The 22,236-nt window shown below is 42.4% G+C and overlaps 1 protein-coding gene across 3 annotated transcripts in view; it reads left to right on the top strand.

Moving 5' to 3' along the window:
• The first annotated feature begins 1,133 nt into the window (after window positions 1–1,133).
• The window catches only part of LRMDA (leucine rich melanocyte differentiation associated), a 1,400,324-nt gene continuing 1,379,221 nt past the window's right edge, over window positions 1,134–22,236 (top strand). The window contains exon 1 of one of the 3 annotated variants that reach the window (XM_061634876.1): window positions 1,134–1,497. In XM_061634876.1, the coding sequence (XP_061490860.1) occupies window positions 1,468–1,497 (30 nt within the window). In that variant the 5' untranslated portion in view covers window positions 1,134–1,467. The remainder of the gene's footprint in view (window positions 1,498–22,236) is intronic. The other 2 variants (XM_061634877.1, XM_061634875.1) reach the window with 2 other exon arrangements.

A 22,236-nucleotide genomic window follows, 5' to 3' on the forward strand; every position in this document is an offset into this window, starting at 1 on the left:
CACATGGCAGACACAGCAATGTCCTCCAATACCTCATCCTCACTTGCTCATTGCTTAGCTTGCTACCTGCTCAAACAAATGTTGCAATGCAGATCCACATGCATATGGGAGCAGAACAATGCATGCACATGTGCAATGCATGCTGGAGTGCATAGCCTGACCACTACTCTGCCTATTCACTTTGTCAGGGGTCTTTTCCAACAGCACTGTCTGTGACACATTGGAGGAAAGCAACCAGCCCAGCCCAGCCCAGTAACAAGCTACTGCCAAGTTTCTATCTTAGGTTAGAAATGGCAAGGGAGGGTGGCTCAAGGATAATGATGGTGTGTGTGGAAATTCCCCCTCCCCAACATATGCCTCACTATGCCAAGTGGTAAGGCTAACCCTGAGAGGAAAACCAGGAACATGGTACTTTGGAACAGATGGCTTTTACCATGGCTGATCTTCCCATAATTAGCTCCTGATCTTGCTTTGCCTGTGTGTTACTCTGTAGCAGCCCTTGGCCATAGGCCCAGTGATGGGGCCCTGTTAAATGAAGAAATGATTATACAGGAGAGTGTGTCCCATGCTTATTAACTAGTGAGTGGCAACAGACATCTCCTGGTTCTTATCTGCTCCTATCACCAACATCTCCAACCAGCTGGCATTTCAGATTGCTCGTTATCTGCCACTTTTACTGGTTGCAGAAATTGTTTTCTTTGTGTGTGGGGGGGTGACATTACTGGAAGGAACTGTATTGTGGCCTCCGACCTCCCCATGGCATGGAGTTTCTGACATTAGTAGAGCGGTTGGTGCAGGAAGAGACACGCCACGGGAGAGTCAAAAGGAGACGGCGGTCCATTTTTAAAACCCCATTTCCTCAGAAATATTCCGACCAGTCTGATTCTGTACATTTTTACTAGTAGTAAAAAACAAACAAACCAGTCCTACTGAGATCAAAAGGATTTACTCCCATTATAGCCTTATCCTCTGTAAGTTTGCTCAGTAGTAAGTTCCAGAGTTCAACGAGGCTTACTCCAGCGTGACGGAATAGGACTGTAGCCTTCTAGAGTTGAATGGGGGCTTATTCCCAGGTAAGTGCTTAAAAATGCAGCGTTAATGCGAATGTCCACAGTCATTCCGCTAGCCAAGGCTATCCGTCTTGCTCGCGGTAGGATCAAGAACAAGCAAGAAGCTCAGCCTTCTAGCACTTGAAGCGTCCGACGCGCAAACATTAGCAAATGCCTTCTCTTCCGCCTTGGTATCAGCTGACTACAGCAAGGAAGTGGGATCCCTGAGAGCTTTAACTGGAGGCGCAGAGAGAAGGGGAGGATGCCTGCAACGTGCAAAGCTCTTCTTCGCTCTTTTCTCCTGAGTGATTAAGTCCACACCTTGCTGCTTGTTACACTTCCCTTCCTCAGCCCAAGGGGTTGTAAGTTAGGAGACCAAAAGCTCACTCAGTCTCTCCTTTGGGAGTACATTGCAGAGATGTCAGAGGTCGTGGTAAATGAAACTCAAGTAAGTGCCTCCTTTAACCCTTCCCCCCGTTTGTAATACTTGACAGAAACCCTTGAGGGGTGGGTCTTCCACTTTCTCTCGTTTAAAAGTGCCCAATTTTGCATACTTATTTTTTCTTCATGACTTTTTTCTTTTTGCAGCCTCAGGTTGCTCGTCAAATTGCACTTGAGTTCTATTAAACTTGTCTCCTTTTTGTTGTTTTCTTAAGAAATACCAGTGCTTCCTTTGTCAGTATTACCAAAAACCGCCAGACTTCTTTCAGAAGATGGATGAGGAAGAGCTTCCCGCCCTTTTTGTCATGGTGCCAGGCCCCGTCGTCAAGTGATGGGTGGAGCTGGGAAAGTTTTCTCAAACTGTGCTACTCTGCATTTTATTGGGGAATAGTTAGCTGTTTTGAACAGTCCTGTGCCCTTAAACTCCTGTTGAAGGAGTGATGTCATAACTGTTGCATTATTGTTATTGTTAGTAGTAGCAGCAGTAGCAGCAGTAGTAGTATTGCTAGCAAGTTCCATGGGGTTGCAACACTAAAATTCAGTATAAAAGGAACTAAAATTACGTTTTAAACCTTTCTATACTGAGTACAAATATTACTCTTACTCCTGCAAGGGTTAAGTTTCCCTTTCCCAAAGATGAACTTTGCAATAGCAGTATACTCTAGGATTTCCCCCCCTGTATTGGTGTTAAAGGGCTATTTATTTGTCATATTGATAATAAATATTTGTATAGTATTTACAAGGGTTCAAAATGCGTTTTTGTACATTGCATTGTATGCAAAATCCCTGTAATTTAGGTCAGTTTAATTATTCCACTACTGCAGGTGGGGAAAGGGCTGAAGAGTACCTTTCCTAAGGGCCACCTATTGACTTCATGTCAAATTTGGGTGAGGGATTTCTGCAAGCCGATTGAGTAAGACTTGCCTTCTTACATGTTTTGAGAATGCCTAGTTTTTTAGGAACTTCCCAAGTAATAAATAATAATACTGATTTGTAGCTCAGCCTCTTGGCCGTTACGCTACACCAGCTGTCAATCTCGTATCTACAATATGCTACAGTTTAAAGCCTCGTCTCCATGGGAAGGGTTCAGCACATGTTTCAGATCAGTTGTGGGTGCCCACACAGTTACACTGTGAAACTGTGGCAGCAAAACAGAAAATAATAATAAAATTGCATGCAGCAGTCATGCAATTCAATACGGTGTGTGTTTTTATTTTTATTCTGAAAAGGGGATTTATTGCCTTTGCCTAAACTTAAACTTCAATATAGTAATAACCATTTTCAGTTTTTTTTAAAAGATAGAAACATACTTACATAGTACATATTTTATTTGTTGTGTCTCCAAGTCGACTATGACTTATGGCGACCCTATGAATCAGTGACCTCCAAGAGCATCTGTCATAAGCCACCCTGTTCAGATCTTGTAAGTTCATATAAAAGTATATAAAATATACTTAAAAAATATTTTATAAGTATATTTATTTGATAAAACAACAAATGTTACATTTTACATTGGATCACCACAATTTGTGAGGTTTAAGAACTGGACTTTTCACTGTTGTTGGCAAGTTATAATTCAGGTAGCAGCTAATGAGTTGAAACTATAAGAAGATTCCTGTTGTATCAAACTGAAGAGCCATCTAATTTAGTATCCTGTTTTCAAACCTTCACCCTGTGTTTATCACACACACACACACGCAATTCGTATCTGGAGGTACACTGCCTTTAAATGTGGATGTTCCATTTTAGCTTTGTTATGTGCCTTCAAGTCGATTACGACTTATGGCGACCCTATGAATCAGTGACCTCCAAGAGCATCTGTCATGAACCACCCTGTTCAGATCTTGGAAGTTCAGGTCTGTGGTTTCCTTTATGGAATCAATCCATCTCTTGTTTGGTCGTCTTCTTTTTCTACTGCCTTCTGTTTTCCCCAGCATTATTGTCTTTTCTAGTGAATCATGTCTTCTCATGATGTGTCCAAAGTATGATAACCTCAGCTTCATGATTTTAGCTTCTAGTGACAGTTCTAGTTTAATTTGTCCTAACACCCAATTATTTGTCTTTTTCGCAGTCCATGGTATCTGCAAAACTCTCCTCCAACACCACATTTCAAATGAGTTGATTTTTCTCTTACCCACTTTTTTCACTGTCCAACTTTCCCATCCATACATAGAGATTGGGAATAGCATGGTCTGAATGATCCTGACTTTAGTGTTCAGTGATACATCTTTACATTTGAGCACCTTTTCTAGTTCTCTCATAGTTGCCCTCGCCAGTCCTAGCCTTCTTCTGATTTCTTGACTATTGTCTCCATTTTGGTTAATGACTGTGCCAAGGTATTGATAATCCTTGACAAGTTCAATGTCCTCATTATCAACTTTAAAGTTACATAAATCTTCTGTTGTCATTACTTTAGTCTTTTTGATGTTCAGTTGTAGTCCTGCTTTTGTGTTTTCCTCTTTAACTTTCATCAGCATTCCTTTCAAATCATTACTGGTTTCTGCTAAGAGTATGGAATCATCTGCATATCTTAAATTATTGAAATTTCTCCCTCCAGTTTTCACACCTCCTTCATCTTGGTCCAATCCCACTTTCCATATGATATGTTCTGTGTATAGATTAAACAAATAGGGTGATAAAATACACCCCTGTCTCACACCCTTTCCGATGGGGAACCAATTGTTTTCTCCATGTTCTGTCCTTACAGTAGCCTCTTGTCTGGAGTATAGGTTGCGCATCAGGACAATCAGATGCTGTGGCACCCCCATTTCTTTTAAAGCATTCCATAGTTTTTCATGACCTACACAGTCAAAGGTTTTGCTGTAATCTATAAAGCACAGGGTGATTTTCTTCTGAAATTCCTTGCTCCGTTCCATTATCCAACATATGTTTGCGATATGATGTCTGGAGGGCCGGGATCTCTTCTCGATCATCCCAGAGTGTAGGACATGGAATAATAGGCTCAAGTTGCAGGAAACCAAATTTCGACTGGACATCAGGAAAAACTTCCTGTTAGAGCCATACGACAATCGAACCAATTACCTAGAGAGATAGTGGGCTCTCCGACACTGGAGGCATTCAAGAGGCGCTGGACAGCCATCTGTTGAGAATGCTTTGATTTGGATTCCTGCATTGAGCAGGGGGTTGGACTTGATGGCCTTATAGACCCCTTCCAACTCTACTATTCTATGTTTCTATGATTCTGTGGTGCCTCTTCCCTTTCTAAATCCAGCTTGGATGTCTGGCATGTCTGTCACCACCAGGTAAAGAGATGAAAGACTGCTCAAAGCTGCAGTCCATCACCTTCTAAAACTGTGGGGGCTCTGTTTATTTAATATGTCCCTATAGGAGACATGAAGCTATAGGGTTGGACCACATATTCACAGATTCCCTCTTATGCCAACAGCCTTGTACAAGTACTCTGGCAATGTACAGATGCTTAGGCATACTAAAGATCTGTGAGCCCCCAAAACACCTTATCTGGGGACCCATGAGGACTTTCCAAACAGTATTAGGGCAGTTTAATATATGCATGGAGGAGAGAAGTTTAGGAGATGCAGCTTCTCATAACTGCAGTACCTTCATGGGAGAAGTTGCACCTGCAAATTTTCCTTTTAGTGCATTAGGTACAGGAGCCCTGTCTCAAATTCAGTCTGGCAAATAACCTTACAGAAAGCACACAAAGGGTGCAATCCTATGCATGCTTACTTGGGAATAAACCCCACAGAACTTAATAGAATATTTGAATAAGTGTAGAACATCTGAATATATATATACATAGGCTCTGGCTTTCGGACTGAAATCCAAAGTAAATGCCATGGAATTCATTCGCACTTACTTGCAAATATACACATCTAAGATCAGACTTATAACTGATTATCCATTTGAGGGGCCACAGCCTACGCCATCTTATACAGTAGGGCCCTGCTGTACGGTGTTCTGCTTTACGGCGCTTCGTTCATGCGGTGGCTTTCAATTAGGGAAAGGCCCCGCTCTTACAGCTCTTGTTCCGCTAATGCAGCGGGTTTTTTCCATCTCGCGCCATTTTTACGTCATTTTGACGTCATTTTTGCGCGACGCGGCCCATTATACTCTATGGGGCCCCGCTTTATGGCGATTTCCGCTTTATGGCGGGGGCCTGGTCCCTAACCTGCCGTATTAGCAGGGCCCTACTGTAAGTGTTATGTTATAGCAAGCAAGACAATCCTAAAGAAACCCCTAAGTTTAGCTGTACAAATGAATCCCAGGCATGTGCTAAAAACTTATCCGTCACCATGAGAAAATGTTTAAAATGCATGTAATGATGACCATCACCCTACGCAGGATTCTTCAACAGAGCAACAGATTTAGGACAGTTTTTTAAAAAAAAGACTTTGCCACACAATACAGAATTTTAGAATTCACTATCATAAGAGGTGGCGATGATCGCTAGCTTAGGGTATTAGACAAATTCCATGGAGAACATAGGGTGTTTTTTTAACAGTTATTGCTCAATATTCTACAACGAAGGCTCTTACCATATATGGAGTGAGAAATAAGGAATACTTGTGTGTATTGGTCTCATGAAGATGTTAATTGCAGATGACACAAATTTCTCTGTGTTGAGAAGTATGTGCTGTCTTTTTGCAAAAAAAGAGGATCATCCATTCACAAGAACTTGAGGTCTCCACACTTAGGGAGATGTCAAGGTGGTTTTGTGCTGCTGTTGTGAGATGACTTCTCAATGAGGATTGACATGCATTGTAGTACTTCAAATGGCTATGCCTGTCTCACCCCAAGTGAAAAGAACGGCTGTTCCATAGCACAGTTGTATAGTGCAGCTGATGAAATGGTGCAAAGTTTTTGTCAGATGTTTGGTGAAATTTTCCAAACTCTGGGTAAACTGCATATCCATCTGTGTTGGACATAATTGTGGGCAAAACTATTGCTGGGGGGGATTGCTCTAATGCAGCTTTCCATGGTGCCCTCCAGCTGTTGCTGGACTGAATCTCACAACATCCCTGACCATTGGCTATGTTGGCTGGGGTTGATGGGAATTGGAACGCAAGAACATCAGGAGGGTACCAGGTTGGGGAAGGCTGCTCTACTGCATCAATGACTATTTCCTTTAGACTTGGGTGCAGCTGTCTCATTAGATGTCATTAGTTTTACTTGTAGATTTATGGTACAGTATTGATAAAACTGTAGCTTGGTCTGCTAAATAACAAAATAATTCAGGGATGTAAATGTCTGCTCTTCTATCAAATGATTGAACTTGCATACCCCTGAGGCTTCAACTATTTCCCCTGAAGTCTGAATCCCTACTGGCAAAAACACCCTCCTTGAGTACTTCCTAAAAGTCTCATTGTGTGGTTGGCACACACTCAGACTGCAGGTGAACTCATTTTTTAATAATCGATTAACTCTTTGTGCTGCTTACAAGGTTGGAATACTTGCTGATCTTCAACATACCCCTGCACATAGTGTCTGTGTGAAGGGGACAGCTTGTCTCAATTTACTCAGTACCCACTGAACCTTATAAATTGTATGGACTTGCTCGTCAATCATTCAAAGGACAAGTTGATGCAATTTCTGAGGGGTCCTCTTTGTGTGGGAGGTTTCCCATATTCTAATATCCACATGGCTATAAGCAAAACAATGTGGATATTGCAAGAATAAATCTGTGAGTAAACCTACCACACAGCTGTGCTATGTAAGTCAAGGCAACTTCTGAAGAGAGGAACAGCAGCAGTGTGGAGAAGTTGCTGGAACTAATCTGGGTTAATTTAAAGGAATTGTCAAATAAACCTCACTCCAGAGTTTCAGCTGTTATAACTCTCTGCTAATCTTTCCTCATGTACTTTCTTTCTTGAGCTGAGCTGCTTTTTTGCTATATGAAAGTATTTAGACCACAATCCTAAGCACTTTCTCATAGGCACAGCTTCTGCTGAAACCAGTGAGACCTTGCACAATTTAGAGATTGCACAATCAGGACTTTAACATATAAGTAAACATGATCAGGATGGGAATACAAACATATTTGCATTCCATTTGTATCAGTGGAATGTAAGTACTTGTGTGTCGGATGGATTTTGCCCAGTGCCAAAGTACAGGGCCCCACTGGTGCTTGACGCTTCTATAGATGACTAGGGAGCTCTACTTCCATATGATACTAGTAGTTCCCTTTCTGTTGCTGGCTATGTGCTGGCCCTGGAATTACTTCCCTGATTTGTAACCTGTGTGTTAAGAGCTAGATTGTAAGTATGTTCAGTTGCAATATCCCCTTTCTAGGGAAGGTGATTGATAGGGATCTGGTGCAGCAATTGCAAGTAGTCTTGGATGAAACAGATTATTATACCAATAGAGTTGCTACAAGATACTGAGACTGAATCTGTCCATATTTTGACAAAAAATTGTCAAGAAATATGGAAAACTAAGCAATGGCCCACAGACTGGAAGTGTTCAATATATATCCCAATTCCAAAGAAAGGGAATCCCAGGGAATGCAGTAATTATCGAACAACTGCCTTAATATCCCATGTAATTAAGTAATGCTCAAGTTCTACAACAAGGGCTATTACCAAATATGGAGTGAGAAGTGCCAGATGGCCAAGCTGGATTTAGAAAGGGAAGAGGTATAGGAGATCATATCGCAAACATACATTGGATAATGGAGCAGACCAAGGAATTTCAGAAGAAAATCACATTGTGCTTTATAGATTACGGGAAAGCCTTTTACTGTGTAGATCATGAAAAACTATGGAATGCTTTAGAAGAAATAGGGGTGCCACAGCATCTCATTGTCCTGATGTGCAGCCTATAATCCGGATAAGAGGCTACACTGTAAGGACAGAAGATCTGAACAGGGTGGTTTATAACAGATGCTATTGGAGGTCGCTGGTTCATAGGGTCGCCATAAGTCGTAATCAACTTGAAGCCATATAACAACAAAAATATTAGACAAGTGCTTCCTCTGTTGCCTTTTTGGTGCCTTTTGAAGATCTTTCTCTTTTAACAAGCCTTTTAAGTGGAGACCGTACCCAGTATGCATCTCTGTTGGAATTATTTTTAGGTGTTTTTGTTTTAAAGATGTATTTTAAAGATGTTCTTAGTGTGTTTGTTTGCCGCTCTGGGCTGCTTTCTGGGAGGAGCGGCAGGATATAAATTTAATTATAATAAGAAGTGTGTTTTAAAATTGTTTTGCCAAAGAACAACAGCTTTTCAAATGGGGTTTATTTTAAAAGCTATATGAAACAGTGGCTTCTATTATGTGGTGTGCCAGGGTTGATTTGATTTAAATCAATTTAAATCACTTCTCCAAAGGACTTGGAAACCACCAACCCACAGCGCCTCCATCTTGCCAGACTCAGTTTATTGGTCCTCATCCAGCCCACCACTGAGTCCAGGCAGTGGTCCAGGGCTTGCACGGCCTCTCCCGATTCAGATGTTACAGAGAAATAGAGCTGGTGTCATCAGCGTACTGCTGACACCTTGCCCCAAATCTCCTGATGACTGCTCCCAAAGGCTTCATATAGATGTTAGACAGCATGGGGGACAAGATGGTACCCTGTGGCATCTCACAGCACAACTGCCAAGGGGCGGAAACATAATCACCCAATGGTATTATCTGAAAACGACCTTGGAGATAGGATTGGAACCACTGTAAAGCAGTTCCTCCGATACTCATCTCACCAAGTCGGCCCAGAAGAATACCATGGTAAATAGTATCAAAAGCTGCTGAGAGACCAAGTAAGAGTAACAGGGTCGCACTCCCCCTGTCCTTCTCCCGATAAAGCTCATCCATCAGGGTGACCAAGGCTGATTCAGTCCCATAACCAGGCCTGAATCCAGACCAGAACAGGTCAAAATAATCTGTTTCATCCAAGAGTACTTGCAACTGCTGCTCCACAACCCTCTCAATCACCTTCCCTAAGAAGGGGTATTTGTGACTGGTCAGTAATTGTCACAGACCAATGGTTCCAGGGTGGGCTTTTTCAGGAGCAGTCGGATCACCTCCTCTTTCAGGGCGGCTGGAACCATCCCGCAGTGATGCACTGACCACACCCTGGATCCACTTTGTTAACCCCCCTCGGTAAGCATTAATAAGCCAAGAAGGGCAAGGGTTGAGAGGACATGTTACTGGCCGCATCGTTGCAAGCACCTTGTCTACATCATCAAGCTGCATCAACTGAAACTGTTCCCAAGAAGTTGCAGCAGAAGTTGCACTGGACACCTCATTGGGGACTACAGTAGATGTAGATGGGGCATCAAGACTGCTACGGAGGTGAGCAACTTTACCCTCAAAGTGCCTTGCAAGCAATTCACAGTGTGCCTCTGAAGGGTCTAAAACTTCATTGCCTGGAGTTGATGTCAACAGACCCCTGACAATAGGGAAAAAATCCACTGGGCAGCTACTTGAGGATGTGAGGGGGGGCAGAGATGTGGGCTTTCTTCGCTGCCCTCACTGCCACACAGTAGGCACAGTTATGATGTTTACTCGTGCCCAATCAGTCTCACAGCACGTCCTTTGCCACTTGCGCTCTAGCCGTCATCCAGCCTGTTTCATTGCCCTTAACTCACTGGTGTACCAAGGTGCAAGCCGGGCTCTACAGTGCCAGAGAGGGCGTTCGGGGGCAACTGTATCAAGAGCCTGATGCTCCTCACTGTTCCACAATGTGACAAGGGCTTCAATAGGGTCACCTGCTGTATCTACTGGGAACTCCCCCAGGGCATTCAGGAATCCAGTGAATTCCATTAGTCTCTAGGGGTGGACCATCTTAATCTGTCCACCACCCCTGCAGGGAAGGATTGGAGTCGTAAGTCTAAAGTTCACCAGGACGTGGTCTGACTATGACAGTGGGGTGACATCCAGCCGCCCATCTCCAGACCACCTCTTCCTCCATCTGGAGCAAAAACCAAGTCGAGGGTGTGCCCTGCCCTATGTGTCAATAACTTGAGACAGCCCCATGGTCATCATGGAGGTCATGAAGTCCCAAGCCCGAACACTAGAGGCAACCTCAGGGTGGACATTGAAATCACCTAGGACTATCATTCTGGGCTTCTCCAATACCACAGCCGACAGGGCCTCCGCCAGCTCAGAGAAGCTGCTGGGCAGCAGCGTGGACGGTATACCAGCAGCAACCCTAGTTTACTGTCTCCTCGGCCTGACACCAGGTACAGGCCCCCACAGCCAGCTCCAAGACAGAGTGGTTTCCTGGTGACAGAGATGGAAATTCTGTAGACCACAGCAACTCCTCCGCCCCATCCCCACAGCCTGTGCTGGTGTTGCACCGAATATCCAGGTGGGCAAAACTGGGTCAGATCAACTCCTCCCAGCTCACCCACCCAGTCTCGGTAATGTACACCAAAGTGGCACCTTCATCCCCCATCAAATCATGGATGAGTATGGTCTGATTATGTACCAATCTGGCGTTAAACAACAACACACACAGTCCAGCGGGCACAGCAGATGAACAGCGAAAAACCCATCCATGAGAGGAGTGGCAGCAAGGAACAAGGCGCAGATAGCTTTGTCCTCATTTACTATAGCAATTCACCACATCCCCATGGCTATACTTCCCTCTACTTGTGATCACTGAAATTGGGGTGGCATCACACATGTTCCTCCGTACTAAGACTCCTCCTAAACACCTCATATGGACCCAACAAGAGCCCACCCAAGAAAACCAACCTGAGCCAATTATCCCAGTAGGCCTCTGCGAGGATTGGGAACAGTAAGACCCACTCAATATTTTTCACACAGGGCACATCTACTCTTCCTCTGTCTCACACTCAGGGAGGGCCAGCCTTCTGTCAGTTACAGACTCTCACTCTGAAGGCATCTGGCGACTTTCTCCTATCATTCAGTTCACTGCACAGGCTCTCTCACCCTGTGCAGGAACTACGCATGAGCGACACTCCCTTCTCACTACCCAATCTCCTCCAGATTGCTTAGAAAAACAAAAGAAAGAAATAGAAGAGAGTAGTGCCCTCACCCTCGGGACTCCCCAAGGGGCACCCCTTTGGTGGTGACCCAGCAGCAGCAGACCCGCCGTCCAAGAGCAGCTGGGCTTTTATGCCTCCTGACCCAGACAGCAGCTGATGCAAGAGGCTGCATCATTAACTGCAGCCTCTCTCTGGAGCCAGGGTCCCAGTCCTTGCAGCACTTAGCAGGGATTTCAGCTGTCTCAAAAGACAGCAACCCAAAGGAGCAAGCAGCAAGTACCCAGATGCTCAGATACTCACTCCCAGGGCAGGTCTTCTTCAGTTCCCCTAGTGCTGCAGCTGTTCCCCACATGTATGCCATGTGGAGCAGTCAGCCTTCATACAGGGCCTTACCAGGCCAGTTTGGGCTGTGCGCATAAGAGCAATGTGACGGCAAATGTTGAATTACTATTCTCTTTATCTGGATGAGGAAAAGATTTACCAACTTGTGATAACTGAAGCACACAATAAAATAGTTGCTTGAAATGGGACCTTCTCTGTGCAATCCTCTGCATGTCTCCTCAGAAGTCCTAGTGATTTCATTGTACTTACTTCAAGTCAGCATTCAGCAATCATTGTTATTGTTGAAATTATTTTATTAATTACTGCTTACATGCCATGGTTTCTAAGCAGTTTACAAGCATGAAATAAGCAATTACATCAAAATATTAAAAACACCCATATTTAAATTATACAGTAGAACAAACCCATTAAAAGGTGTTAACAATTAAAACACTTGGATCGGGAAGTTCAAGTTCAGGGGAATGCTTGTCTATACAGGTATGTATGTAAGAGCTGGCAGAATGCCAACATGGATGGGGCCTCTTGTATTTCAGCGGGGTGAGTGTAATTCCACAACACTGATGCCACCAGTGGAAAAAGCTCACCTCTGTTACAGAATTGCAGTCTCAGTTATACTTCTGTAGGACCAGAATCCATGCTAGAAATAAGTGTTGGTTTTAACTTTGAATTTAGTTTTAGGGGGTGGCTCTTCCTTGGTAAATCTGTTGGGTGTATTTTAGAAATAGCTAATTTTGCAGAAAGTTTGTTAATTTCAGTGCTTCAAAAGATATTGTGGTTGGATGTGGCAAGAAGTGCAAGTGTTTGTTCCTTGGAGGTTTTATGCATCCCTTTTGAAGTACAAAGTACTTTTGGATGGCTATGTATGTAGTGGTGGGAAGTAGTAGTAGCACTTATATAGTGCTTTAGAGTATTCAAAGCACTTTGGATTCATTATCTCAGTATTTATTTATTATTTATTATGGATCTTTTATTTTATGCATCATGACATGTTTCTTGAAAAGAATGAATGTAAAATGTGTTCTTAATCTCATCTTTTTATTTATAACGTCTGTGTTAATTTACAATACAAGTAGCTGAATAGGCCCATAAGGTCTTGATATTACTTTCTGTTGGGATTTATAAGGTAGGGTAGCAAGTTTTTAAAGTTAATCTACCAACACAATTCATTCAGTACAAAAACTTTTCTAGTTTCATGCTGAAATGCATTTTGCCTGTTCTTCTAAAAGCTATTATAGTATCCCTAGCCCGTCATGTCTTGGAATCTAGTGGAAAGCGTTGGTGAAGGGCCTGTGTCCCTTGCCAGTGGTGACAGGGATCAGAGATGGATCCTGTAGCTTCAAGGCACTGCACTTTAGAGCTTGTGCTATGGTGGAAGAACAGTAACTTAGTCCTTCAGAGTTTTAGATTGAGAAGTATGCTGTATCAAATACTTGGAGGATATAAACGATCTGATAGAGGTCACAGTTATTAGAAAATTAAGCTGATTTAAGCCCTGATGCAGACCTGGACTTGAAATATTTGGGGTACTTCGTGTTTGAATAAATCTTTGGAGAGCATTTGAAGTTTTCTTCCGTAATGCATTGTAAAGGCAACAAGAGCAAATTAGCAACAGCTTTTTCTGTGGACTTTAGTAGGTGATAAAATAATGTTTTACAAGACTGGCAGAGCTGTGGTGTTCAATATGGTGGGTGAGACATTATACCAACTTGGCCTCTCTGTTATAGTAGGACTTCCTGGCCAGGAAGAGCAGTGGTAGGAAGTTTATCTAGCATCCACCTCTTCCTAACAGCAACTTGGGCTACTTACACCCAAAGAGCCTTGTGCATGTGTTATGGCAAGTAGATACTCCCCCTTGCTTGCTCCTACTTCTCAGGAAGATTGAGGTTGCAATCCCACTTACCTTAGTATAAACCCATGAACTCAATGGGACTTGACTTCTGAGTAACAATGTATTGGATTCTGCTATCAGTGTCCTCTAAATATTGGACTAGATTCTGCTTAATAGAGGTGTCACCATTGGAAATGTGTTGCAAGAAGATTCTCAAAAGCAAGCAGGTGCACGTGTGAATAAGTTAAAGCAGCTTGATATGACTAGAACAGCAACTAGAGTGAAAGGGTTAAGCAATCCCCTCTCCCAGCATGCAAACTCAAAGCATTCCACAATATTTACCCCATGTGCATGGTGCAATATGGCCTATCTGCCACTGTGCCATAAGCTTCAATATATCTACTTATCTACAGGTGGTTCTTTCAAATGGGAATCTATTAAAGATATCTGCTGTATAATCTTCTCTTTGGCAACATTCATAAGAACAAAGGAAGCTGCCTTATATTGACCCCGGTAAAAGGGGTCACGGTCCACTCAGCCTTCCATCCATCTGTGGTCGGTAAAATGAGTACCCGGCATATGCTGGGGGGTAAAGAAAGGCCGGGGAAGGAACTGGCAATCCCACCCCATATATATGGTCTGCCTAGTAAACGTCGCAAGACGTCACCCTAAGAGTCGGAAACGACTCGCACTATAAGTGCGGGGACACCTTCACCTTTTATTGGTCCATCTAGCTCAGTATTGTCAATACTGACTGGCAGCTGCTCTCCAGGGTTTCTTTTTCAGCCCTACATGGAAATGCCGGGGATTGAACCTGGAACCTCCTGCATGCAAGGCAGATCTTCTATTGTGGAGCTGCAGCCCTTCTACTGTCAGGACCAATCTGCGTCAGGATTTTTTCCCCCTGAGGAACCAAACCAATCTAAGATAGCATGAGAACCGCCTTATTTGAGAACCTTAATTCAATTCCAGGTCTACCTCTTATATTTTGCCTATTGAACAACTGTTAAGACACAGTTCCCTGTCAGAAAAAGGCCACTGCCCTTGCTGGATAGAGGTATTTAAGGTACATTTATGAAGGAAATACCATCTTCTTGTTGCTTTTAGTTTGCTATGCTTTTTGCTCCTTTAAATTAATGTAGTAAATAACACTGCCAACATTTTTACTGATTCTGTGATTTTAGCAGCCGTTTTTTTCTGTAGACATTAAATGTAAATGTACTGAAGTCGATTCTGACTTATGGCGACCCTATGAATAGGGTTTTCATGAGGCTGAGAGGCAGTGACTGGTCCAAGGTCACGCAGTGAGCTTCATGGCTATGTGGGGGTTTGAACCCTGGTCTCCCAGGTCGTAGTCCAACACCTTAACCACTACACCACACATTAGTGGGCGATAATACTTGTGTTCATTCTGTAGAAAATATCTTGCTAATTTCTGCATATCCAGCTGCAGATCAGGCTGTGTGTGTGTGTGTGTGAGTGAGAGAGTATCACTTTGGCTATCTCATGCATAAAGACTACAGCAGTGCTGTTTTTTAATATGTAAACTTCTGCATTGCCACGGTTCAGGGTACTTTGGGGAGGGATGGGACATCTTCCAAATGAACCTCTCTGAGCAATGAAAGCATAATTGTGGTAATCGGGGAAATCCCCTATGGTGTTAGCAAGAGTTAGTGTTGGCACAAGCAGAAGGTTGCACCCCAATTAACTCTGGAGTCCACTGTCATATCTAATGCGAGCAATGCCTATCATTCCATCATTAATTTACTTTTTGAGTGAATGATTCCCAGCTGGCAAACATACTCTGCCTTAATTAAATGAAGTACCCATTCTGCATTTCCTGAGAGGGCCTAGCCTGACCATTTTTTCAGAGAGGGTGGGAACACCTTGCTTAAAATAGAATGTATGAGCAGAGATGCTCTCATGGCTGGGCTCTAACCCTCTGAATGACACTTTATTGGCATGACTTGAACTGTCCCAGGAAGCTCTCTACCTATATCGCTTGTCATGTAATAACAATTATGTAATAGACAACATTAGCTATGAAAACACATTTGTCTTCAGTAAAGATTCTGAGCATAGTATTGCTAATTGGGAATACAGAAATAATGAGAAACAAACAGGACACACTTGAACTCTTAATGAAAAATGGACTGCCTTCAAATCACTTCTGACTTATGGTGACCCTACAAATAGGGTTTTCATGGTAAGCAGTATTCAGAGGGGGTTTACCATTGCCTTTCTCTTGAGGCTAAGAGGCAGTGACTGGTCCAAGGTCACCCAGAGAGCTTCATGGCTGTGTGGGGATTCGAACCTTGGTCTTCCAGGTCGTAGTCCAACACCTTAGCCATTACACCACACTGGCTCTCGAAATCTTAATACAGGAAGGTAAATATGACTTGATAGGTATAACTGAAACATGGTAGGATGACTCCCATGACTGGAATACAGCAATGAGATAATATAACTTGTTCAAAAAGAGCAGAAGGAATAGAAAGGGAGGTGGAGTCGCACTATATGTTAAAAATATATATCCCTGCACAGAAATACAGGAGAATGAGCTTGGTTCTTGATATTAGAGGAAACAAAGGCTGAGAGTAGCCATACTGTATGCATTCTCTGGACTTCAGGAAAGTTGATTTTAATAAACTCAGAACAATGATAACTAAGGTTCCATGCAAGTGATCCCAATGACAAGAGGAGTCCAAGATGGCTGGGAGTTTTTCAAAAAAATAAAATTCTAAAGGCACAATGGCAAACAATTCCAACAAAGAAAAATGTAGAAGAATAGCAGAAGAAGCCAGCGTGGCTTCACAAAAAGCTTAGAGATGACCTGAAAACTAAAAGGACACTCATAGGAAGTGAAAGGAAGGGCAGACCACAAAGGAAGAGTATGAACTGGTAGCACAGGACTGCAGGGATGGCATCAAGAAGGCTGAAGTTGCGAATGAGCTGAGATTAGCGAGGGATGCTAAAAGCGACAGAAAAGCTTTCTTCCGGTATATGTTTCAAGACAGAGAAAAGAAATGGTGGTTCAGCTATGCAATGAGGATGGCAAAATGATAACGGATGGCCAGGGCTGTGGAGTTGGAGTCGGAGTCGTGAGCAATTTAGAAGTGTACCAACTCTGACTTCCAAATAAATTTTGATTGACAAGAAGCAATTTTGGGTGGAGTCGGAGTCGGACAGTAGAAAAATAGAGGAATTGGAGTCGGAGTCGAAGGTTTGGCGTACCGACTCCACAGCCTTGCGGATGACAAAGAAAAGGCAGAAGCGCTCAATTTCTAATTTGTCTCAGTATTCTCCCCAAAAAGGGTCTATGAGTCTCCTAGGAAATGTGAAGCACAGGTTGAAAGGGGCAGGACTGCAGCTTGAGATTAATAGACGAATGGTCAAGGAATACCTAATCACTTTGAACAAGTTCAGATCTCTAGGGCCCATTGAACTGCATTCTAAAGTAATGAAGGAACTGGCTGAAGAACTCACAGAACCACTGCCAATGACTGTTGCAAAATCATGGAGGATGAGTGAAGTGCCAGATGACTAGAGAAGGGTTAATGTTTTTCCTATCTTCAAAAAGGGCAAAAAGGAGGAACTTGGCAACTACAGACCAGTTAGTCTGACATCAATCCCTGGGAAAATTCTGGAGCAGATTATAAAGTGGTCAGTCCATAAGTGCCGTGAAAACAATGTAGTGATTACTAGAAGCCAACATGGATTTGTCAAGAACAAATCCTGTCAGACTAATTTTATCTCATTTTTAAATCAGGTAACCTCCCTGGTAGACTGTGGGAATGCTGTAGACATAGTATATCTTGACTTCAGCAAAGGGTTTGACAAAGTATCCCATGATATTCTGATTAGCAAGGTAGCTAAATGTGGGCTAGATAGAACAACTGTTGGGTACATTCACAGTTGGCTACAGAATCAACTTATCAATGGTCCCTTCTCAAATTGGGGGAGGTAATGAGTGTGTTACTGCAGGGCTCAGTCCTGGGCCCAGTGCTCTTCAACATTTTTGTTAATGACTTGGATGAGCAGGGAATACTTATCAGATTTGCAGATGGCACTAAATTGAGAGGGATAGCTAATACCCTAGAAGACAGAAACAAAATTCAAAGTGATCTTGATAGGCTGCTGCACTGGGCCAGAACCAACAGAATGAATTTTAATATGGATAAGTGCAAAATTCTACACCTAGGAAAAAGAAACCAAATGCATAGTTACAAGATTGGGGATACTTGGCTCAGCAATACTACCATGTGAGAAAGATCTTGGAATTGTTGTTGATCACAAGCTGAATATGACCCAACAGTGCAATGTGGCTGCAAAAAAAGCAAATGCTATTTTAGGCTGTATTAACAAAAGTATAGTTTCCAAATTGTGTGACGTACTAGTTCCCCTCTATTTGGCACTTGCTAGGCTTCATGTTGAGTACTGTATCCAGTTCTGGACCCCACACTTTAAGAAGTATGCTGACAAACTGGAACAGGTTCAGAGGAGGGCAACAAGGATGATCAGAGGACTGGAAACAAAGCCCTATGAGGAGTGACTGAAAGAACTGGGCATGTTTAGCCTTGAGAAGAGAGGAGGTACGATAGCACTTTTCAAGTACTTGAAAGGTTGTCACACAGAGGAGGGCCAGGATCTCTCCTTCATCCCAGATCAAGAACATGGAATAATGGGCTCAAGTTAGAGGAAGCTAGATTTGATTGCTCATCAGGAAAAAGTTCCTATTAGAGCAGTATGACATTGGAATCAATGACGTAGGGAGGTGGTCAGTTCTCGGACACTGGAGGCCTTCATGAGTCAGCTGGACAGCCACCTGTCGGGTATGCTTTATGTTGGATTCCTGCATTGAGCAGAGGGTTGGACTTGATGGCCTTATATTGGCCCTTTCCAACTCTACTTTTTTATGATTCTATAATTTCCCAAATTATCATTTTCAGTGAATATATGTGTAAAATATGTGTTCATGCATATGAATGCACAGACACGCTAGCAGATCTGGTAAGAAGGAGATATCCAAATTTAGGCCTGGGGAGTGACTATGAGCAGCCAGTCATTAAAAACATGTTATTTCTCACAGTTATACCCTCTCCATGTAACTTCTTCACAACCATAACATAACTGGGAGTCCTGTTTGACATCTGGCTCTTTGGGATTGTTCTATGTCAAGTGACTGGAAATCTGAAAACTGACACTGGAAAAAAGGGAGTTTATGTACAACATTTTTTCTTGGTAAAAATATGCTGCTGTCTCTTCCAGCCCCAAAGTGGTTACATTATTTGTGTATTAATTTAAATGTATTTGTATGCATATATATATTGTAAATAGCTTTGGGATCTTTTAGGGTGAATGGCAGCAGGCAATTGGAAAGTACTTACTGATTCTGGAGTAGGGTTCCAAATAATTAGATTGAAATCTCTCTTCCTTTTACTTTCTGGAGACTTTTAAAAGCAAGCCTTTGTCCCGAAGTAGAATTTATTGCAAAGGAAGGGATGACAGATGCCTTGAGAAGGGAGAGGAAATTGCAAGAATGAGCTCTGAGCTTTTTATTTTTTCAGCTCATGTATTCACAGTAAAACTATTTCTCTGTAGTTGACTATCTGTTTCTCAGATGAAGTTACTGAACAAAGATGAATTAAAGGGGATGAAGTGCTACATTATCAGACTGCAATCATTTTAAGACCAGCTGAGCCTCAAGGGTGATTTGTAAAGTTAGGGGAAGCACTGGCAAGTTGTCACGTAGGGTAGGTTATATTTTGAAGAACATGAAATATCATCCAAACACAACTTGCCTGACTCTTATTTTCTTGTTCTTATCTAGAATTTTAAGAAATGGAAACTTCAAAGACAAATGGGAACTTCATAAGACCAAGTTCCTAAAAAGTGAACTCTGAATTGAGCATAGATGCTGCTTTGCTGTTTAAATTCTTCTCAACTAAATAGGAAGTTATCACAAAAGAAACTTGCAAATACATCTGTTTTCAAAAATCACTTGATCAGCTTTTCTAAAACTTTATATAAGTTCTTTACTAGAGAGATGAGCTGATATGTGTTCATTGGCGACTTTGAATTTTCACCTTATACATAAAACAGTTGATGTGTTAGTGCTTAATCAATGTGCCATTCTTGTGTAATACCATTCATTGTTTAATAACTGCTGTGAAAGCCTAAGATTGGACTTTCCTTAAGTTATGGGATATGCCAGTTATGTAATTCATTTAATAGAGACTGGTATCTTATTGTAAGCATCCGTGCTGTCCATGAAAAACCAGTGTTTCTTTATATTTTGATATTGTTACTAACTAAAAATGTTTCCTTAATAGGCATTAATTGGTAGGAGAGGCTTGTTTTAATGAACATTGGTGACTGGTGGCTGCTAGACATGTACCACTTGCTCAGTGTTGGAAGAGAGAAACAGCTTGGTAGTTGGAAAGTAACCAGTGAAAGTGATAGAAGTCTGAGTTCTGCAGTGGGTGATTGGCAAAGGAACAGAGTGCAAGGGTCCAAGTACATGCAGATTGGTTTGGGAGAAACAAGGCTGCTTTAAAACATGTACTGCCTGTTTGCTTGTCCATACTCAGCTTGCATATTTGAAGATAAAGAAGATGAAAACAAATGTTCTATCTCAATATTCTTTCCTTACAACTGGAACTTCCTACCACAGTGGGAAGTGTGAAACACTATACTAGTTTCTCATCAGCTGTCCTGTGATTCATATTTATCTGATGGGGTGTTATGGTTTGAGCTGTCTTGAAGATGGTTGTCTAATCCCCCCCCCATTTCTTTGGAGATCAGGTATGGTGTTTTAAAATAACTTGAGTTTTTGTTGGCATCTCTGTTTGAGAATCCATTAGGCTTTATCCAGTGATAGTTCGACTCAGAGCAGACCCATTACAACTGATGGACATGATTAACTTAGATACATTCATTTCAGTGGTCCTAGTGAGTAGAACTTAGTTGGAGACAACCCATTGTCAGGGTCTGGCTGCAGATACAACAAAGTGGCAGTGCAGAGATGTTGCGTGTAAGTTGGATGTGGGTTGATTAAAAAGATATGTCTGTCTGCAGATGAGAGCCTTGATTTACTATTTCTGCATGTTGCATTTGTGGGTATACTAACCTGCAGACCAGAGCTTGGAAAAGTTACTTTTTTAAACTACAACTCCCATCAGACTCAGCCAGCATGGCCACTGGATTGGGCTGATGGGAGTTGTAGTTCAAAAAAGTAACTTTTCCAAGCTCTGCTGCAGACAATACTTGGGAGACAAGCATAACATGGACTGGACTGGATAATAAAAAAACAAAAGAAGAGCCCTGCTGGATCAGGACAATGGCCCGTCTAGTCCAGCATCCTCTTCTTGCAGTGGCCAACCAGTTGCCTGTGGGAAACTCACAAGTAGGACCTGATTTCAAGAGCACTCTCCCCTCTTGTGGTTTCCAGAACCTTGTATTCAGAAGCATACTGCCTCTGACTGTGCTGGCAAAGCATAGGCATCATGGCATAAGAACATTGCAATATGAACTCTATTTGCTGCCCTACATGTAGTGGCAGGGGCTTAAAGAGCACCTCACCTCCCTTAGAGACGTGAAGGCCCAGAAAAAACCCAGAGAATTTTTTGGGGAAAACAGGGTTTTTCTGTTTCTCTCCCTCTCTCCCCCTCTAATTTTTCTGTCCCCCCTCCAAGGCTTTCACATCTCTAATCTCCCTGCTCATGTGCGTGCAGTATGCCTCTGATATCATTGGTCATCCACATGTTGATAAAATATTCACTTATGGTCTATGTGTGCAAAGCATACAGGCTTGCTTTACATATAAAAATGTACACATTACATTTTCTCATATAAAATTGTGTGTTTTCTGAGCTTTACACCCACTGAATTTCCAGCATGTAGGCCCTAATAAAACATTATGTCACTGCTTGGACAGCCATTGATGTCAGAGGCAAGGCAGGTACACTGTTGCTTTCCATCAGGTTTAGGAGATTGATCATGCTCTGTATCATTCAATCCAGCCCATAGTGGTTAGTTAAGGTACTAAGGTTTGAGTCAGGACATCTTTGATTCAAATCTCCTCAACCATGAACTGACTAGATTGGTTTAGGCAGGCTGCTATCTCTCTGTTTCAATCTCTCCCATCTGTAATATCCTGAGGTAATTTAAGTGAAGTGCTATGGCCACATGAAAAAAGTGCTGTAGAAATAAATCATAACTATTTGCAGATACTTTAATGTGAATCCTCCCTAAGGAGTTTAGCCTATCTACTCTCCCTCCCACATCTTCTCCCAAATTTTAGAGAGTGCGGCATCCAAACAAAATAAAATGGTCAGTAAAATGAAGGTACTACCCTGACGGTGTTACAAAGCAGGACATACACACAAAAAAAGTTACCTGCTCTGTGGGTAGCACTGGAAAAGTTTTACAGTTTAGGAAATAAGTTATTCTTGAAATCGCAGAATTCCAAATTGAGCTGACCATGGAACTTGTTAAAGCAGATCAGTGATGCTCAGGTAGGGCTGGAATAGACTTAACAGTGGAGCACTTTATTATTCTGACAGTTAGGGAATGATTTCATTTTATTTGCTGTATATTAAGATTTCCAAGACAGTAGATGTCTGAAGTTTTCAAATTAACCCACTGCTAAGC

The sequence above is a fragment of the Rhineura floridana genome, chromosome 7 (assembly GCF_030035675.1).
Source record: "Rhineura floridana isolate rRhiFlo1 chromosome 7, rRhiFlo1.hap2, whole genome shotgun sequence".
Taxonomy (NCBI): domain Eukaryota; kingdom Metazoa; phylum Chordata; class Lepidosauria; order Squamata; family Rhineuridae; genus Rhineura; species Rhineura floridana.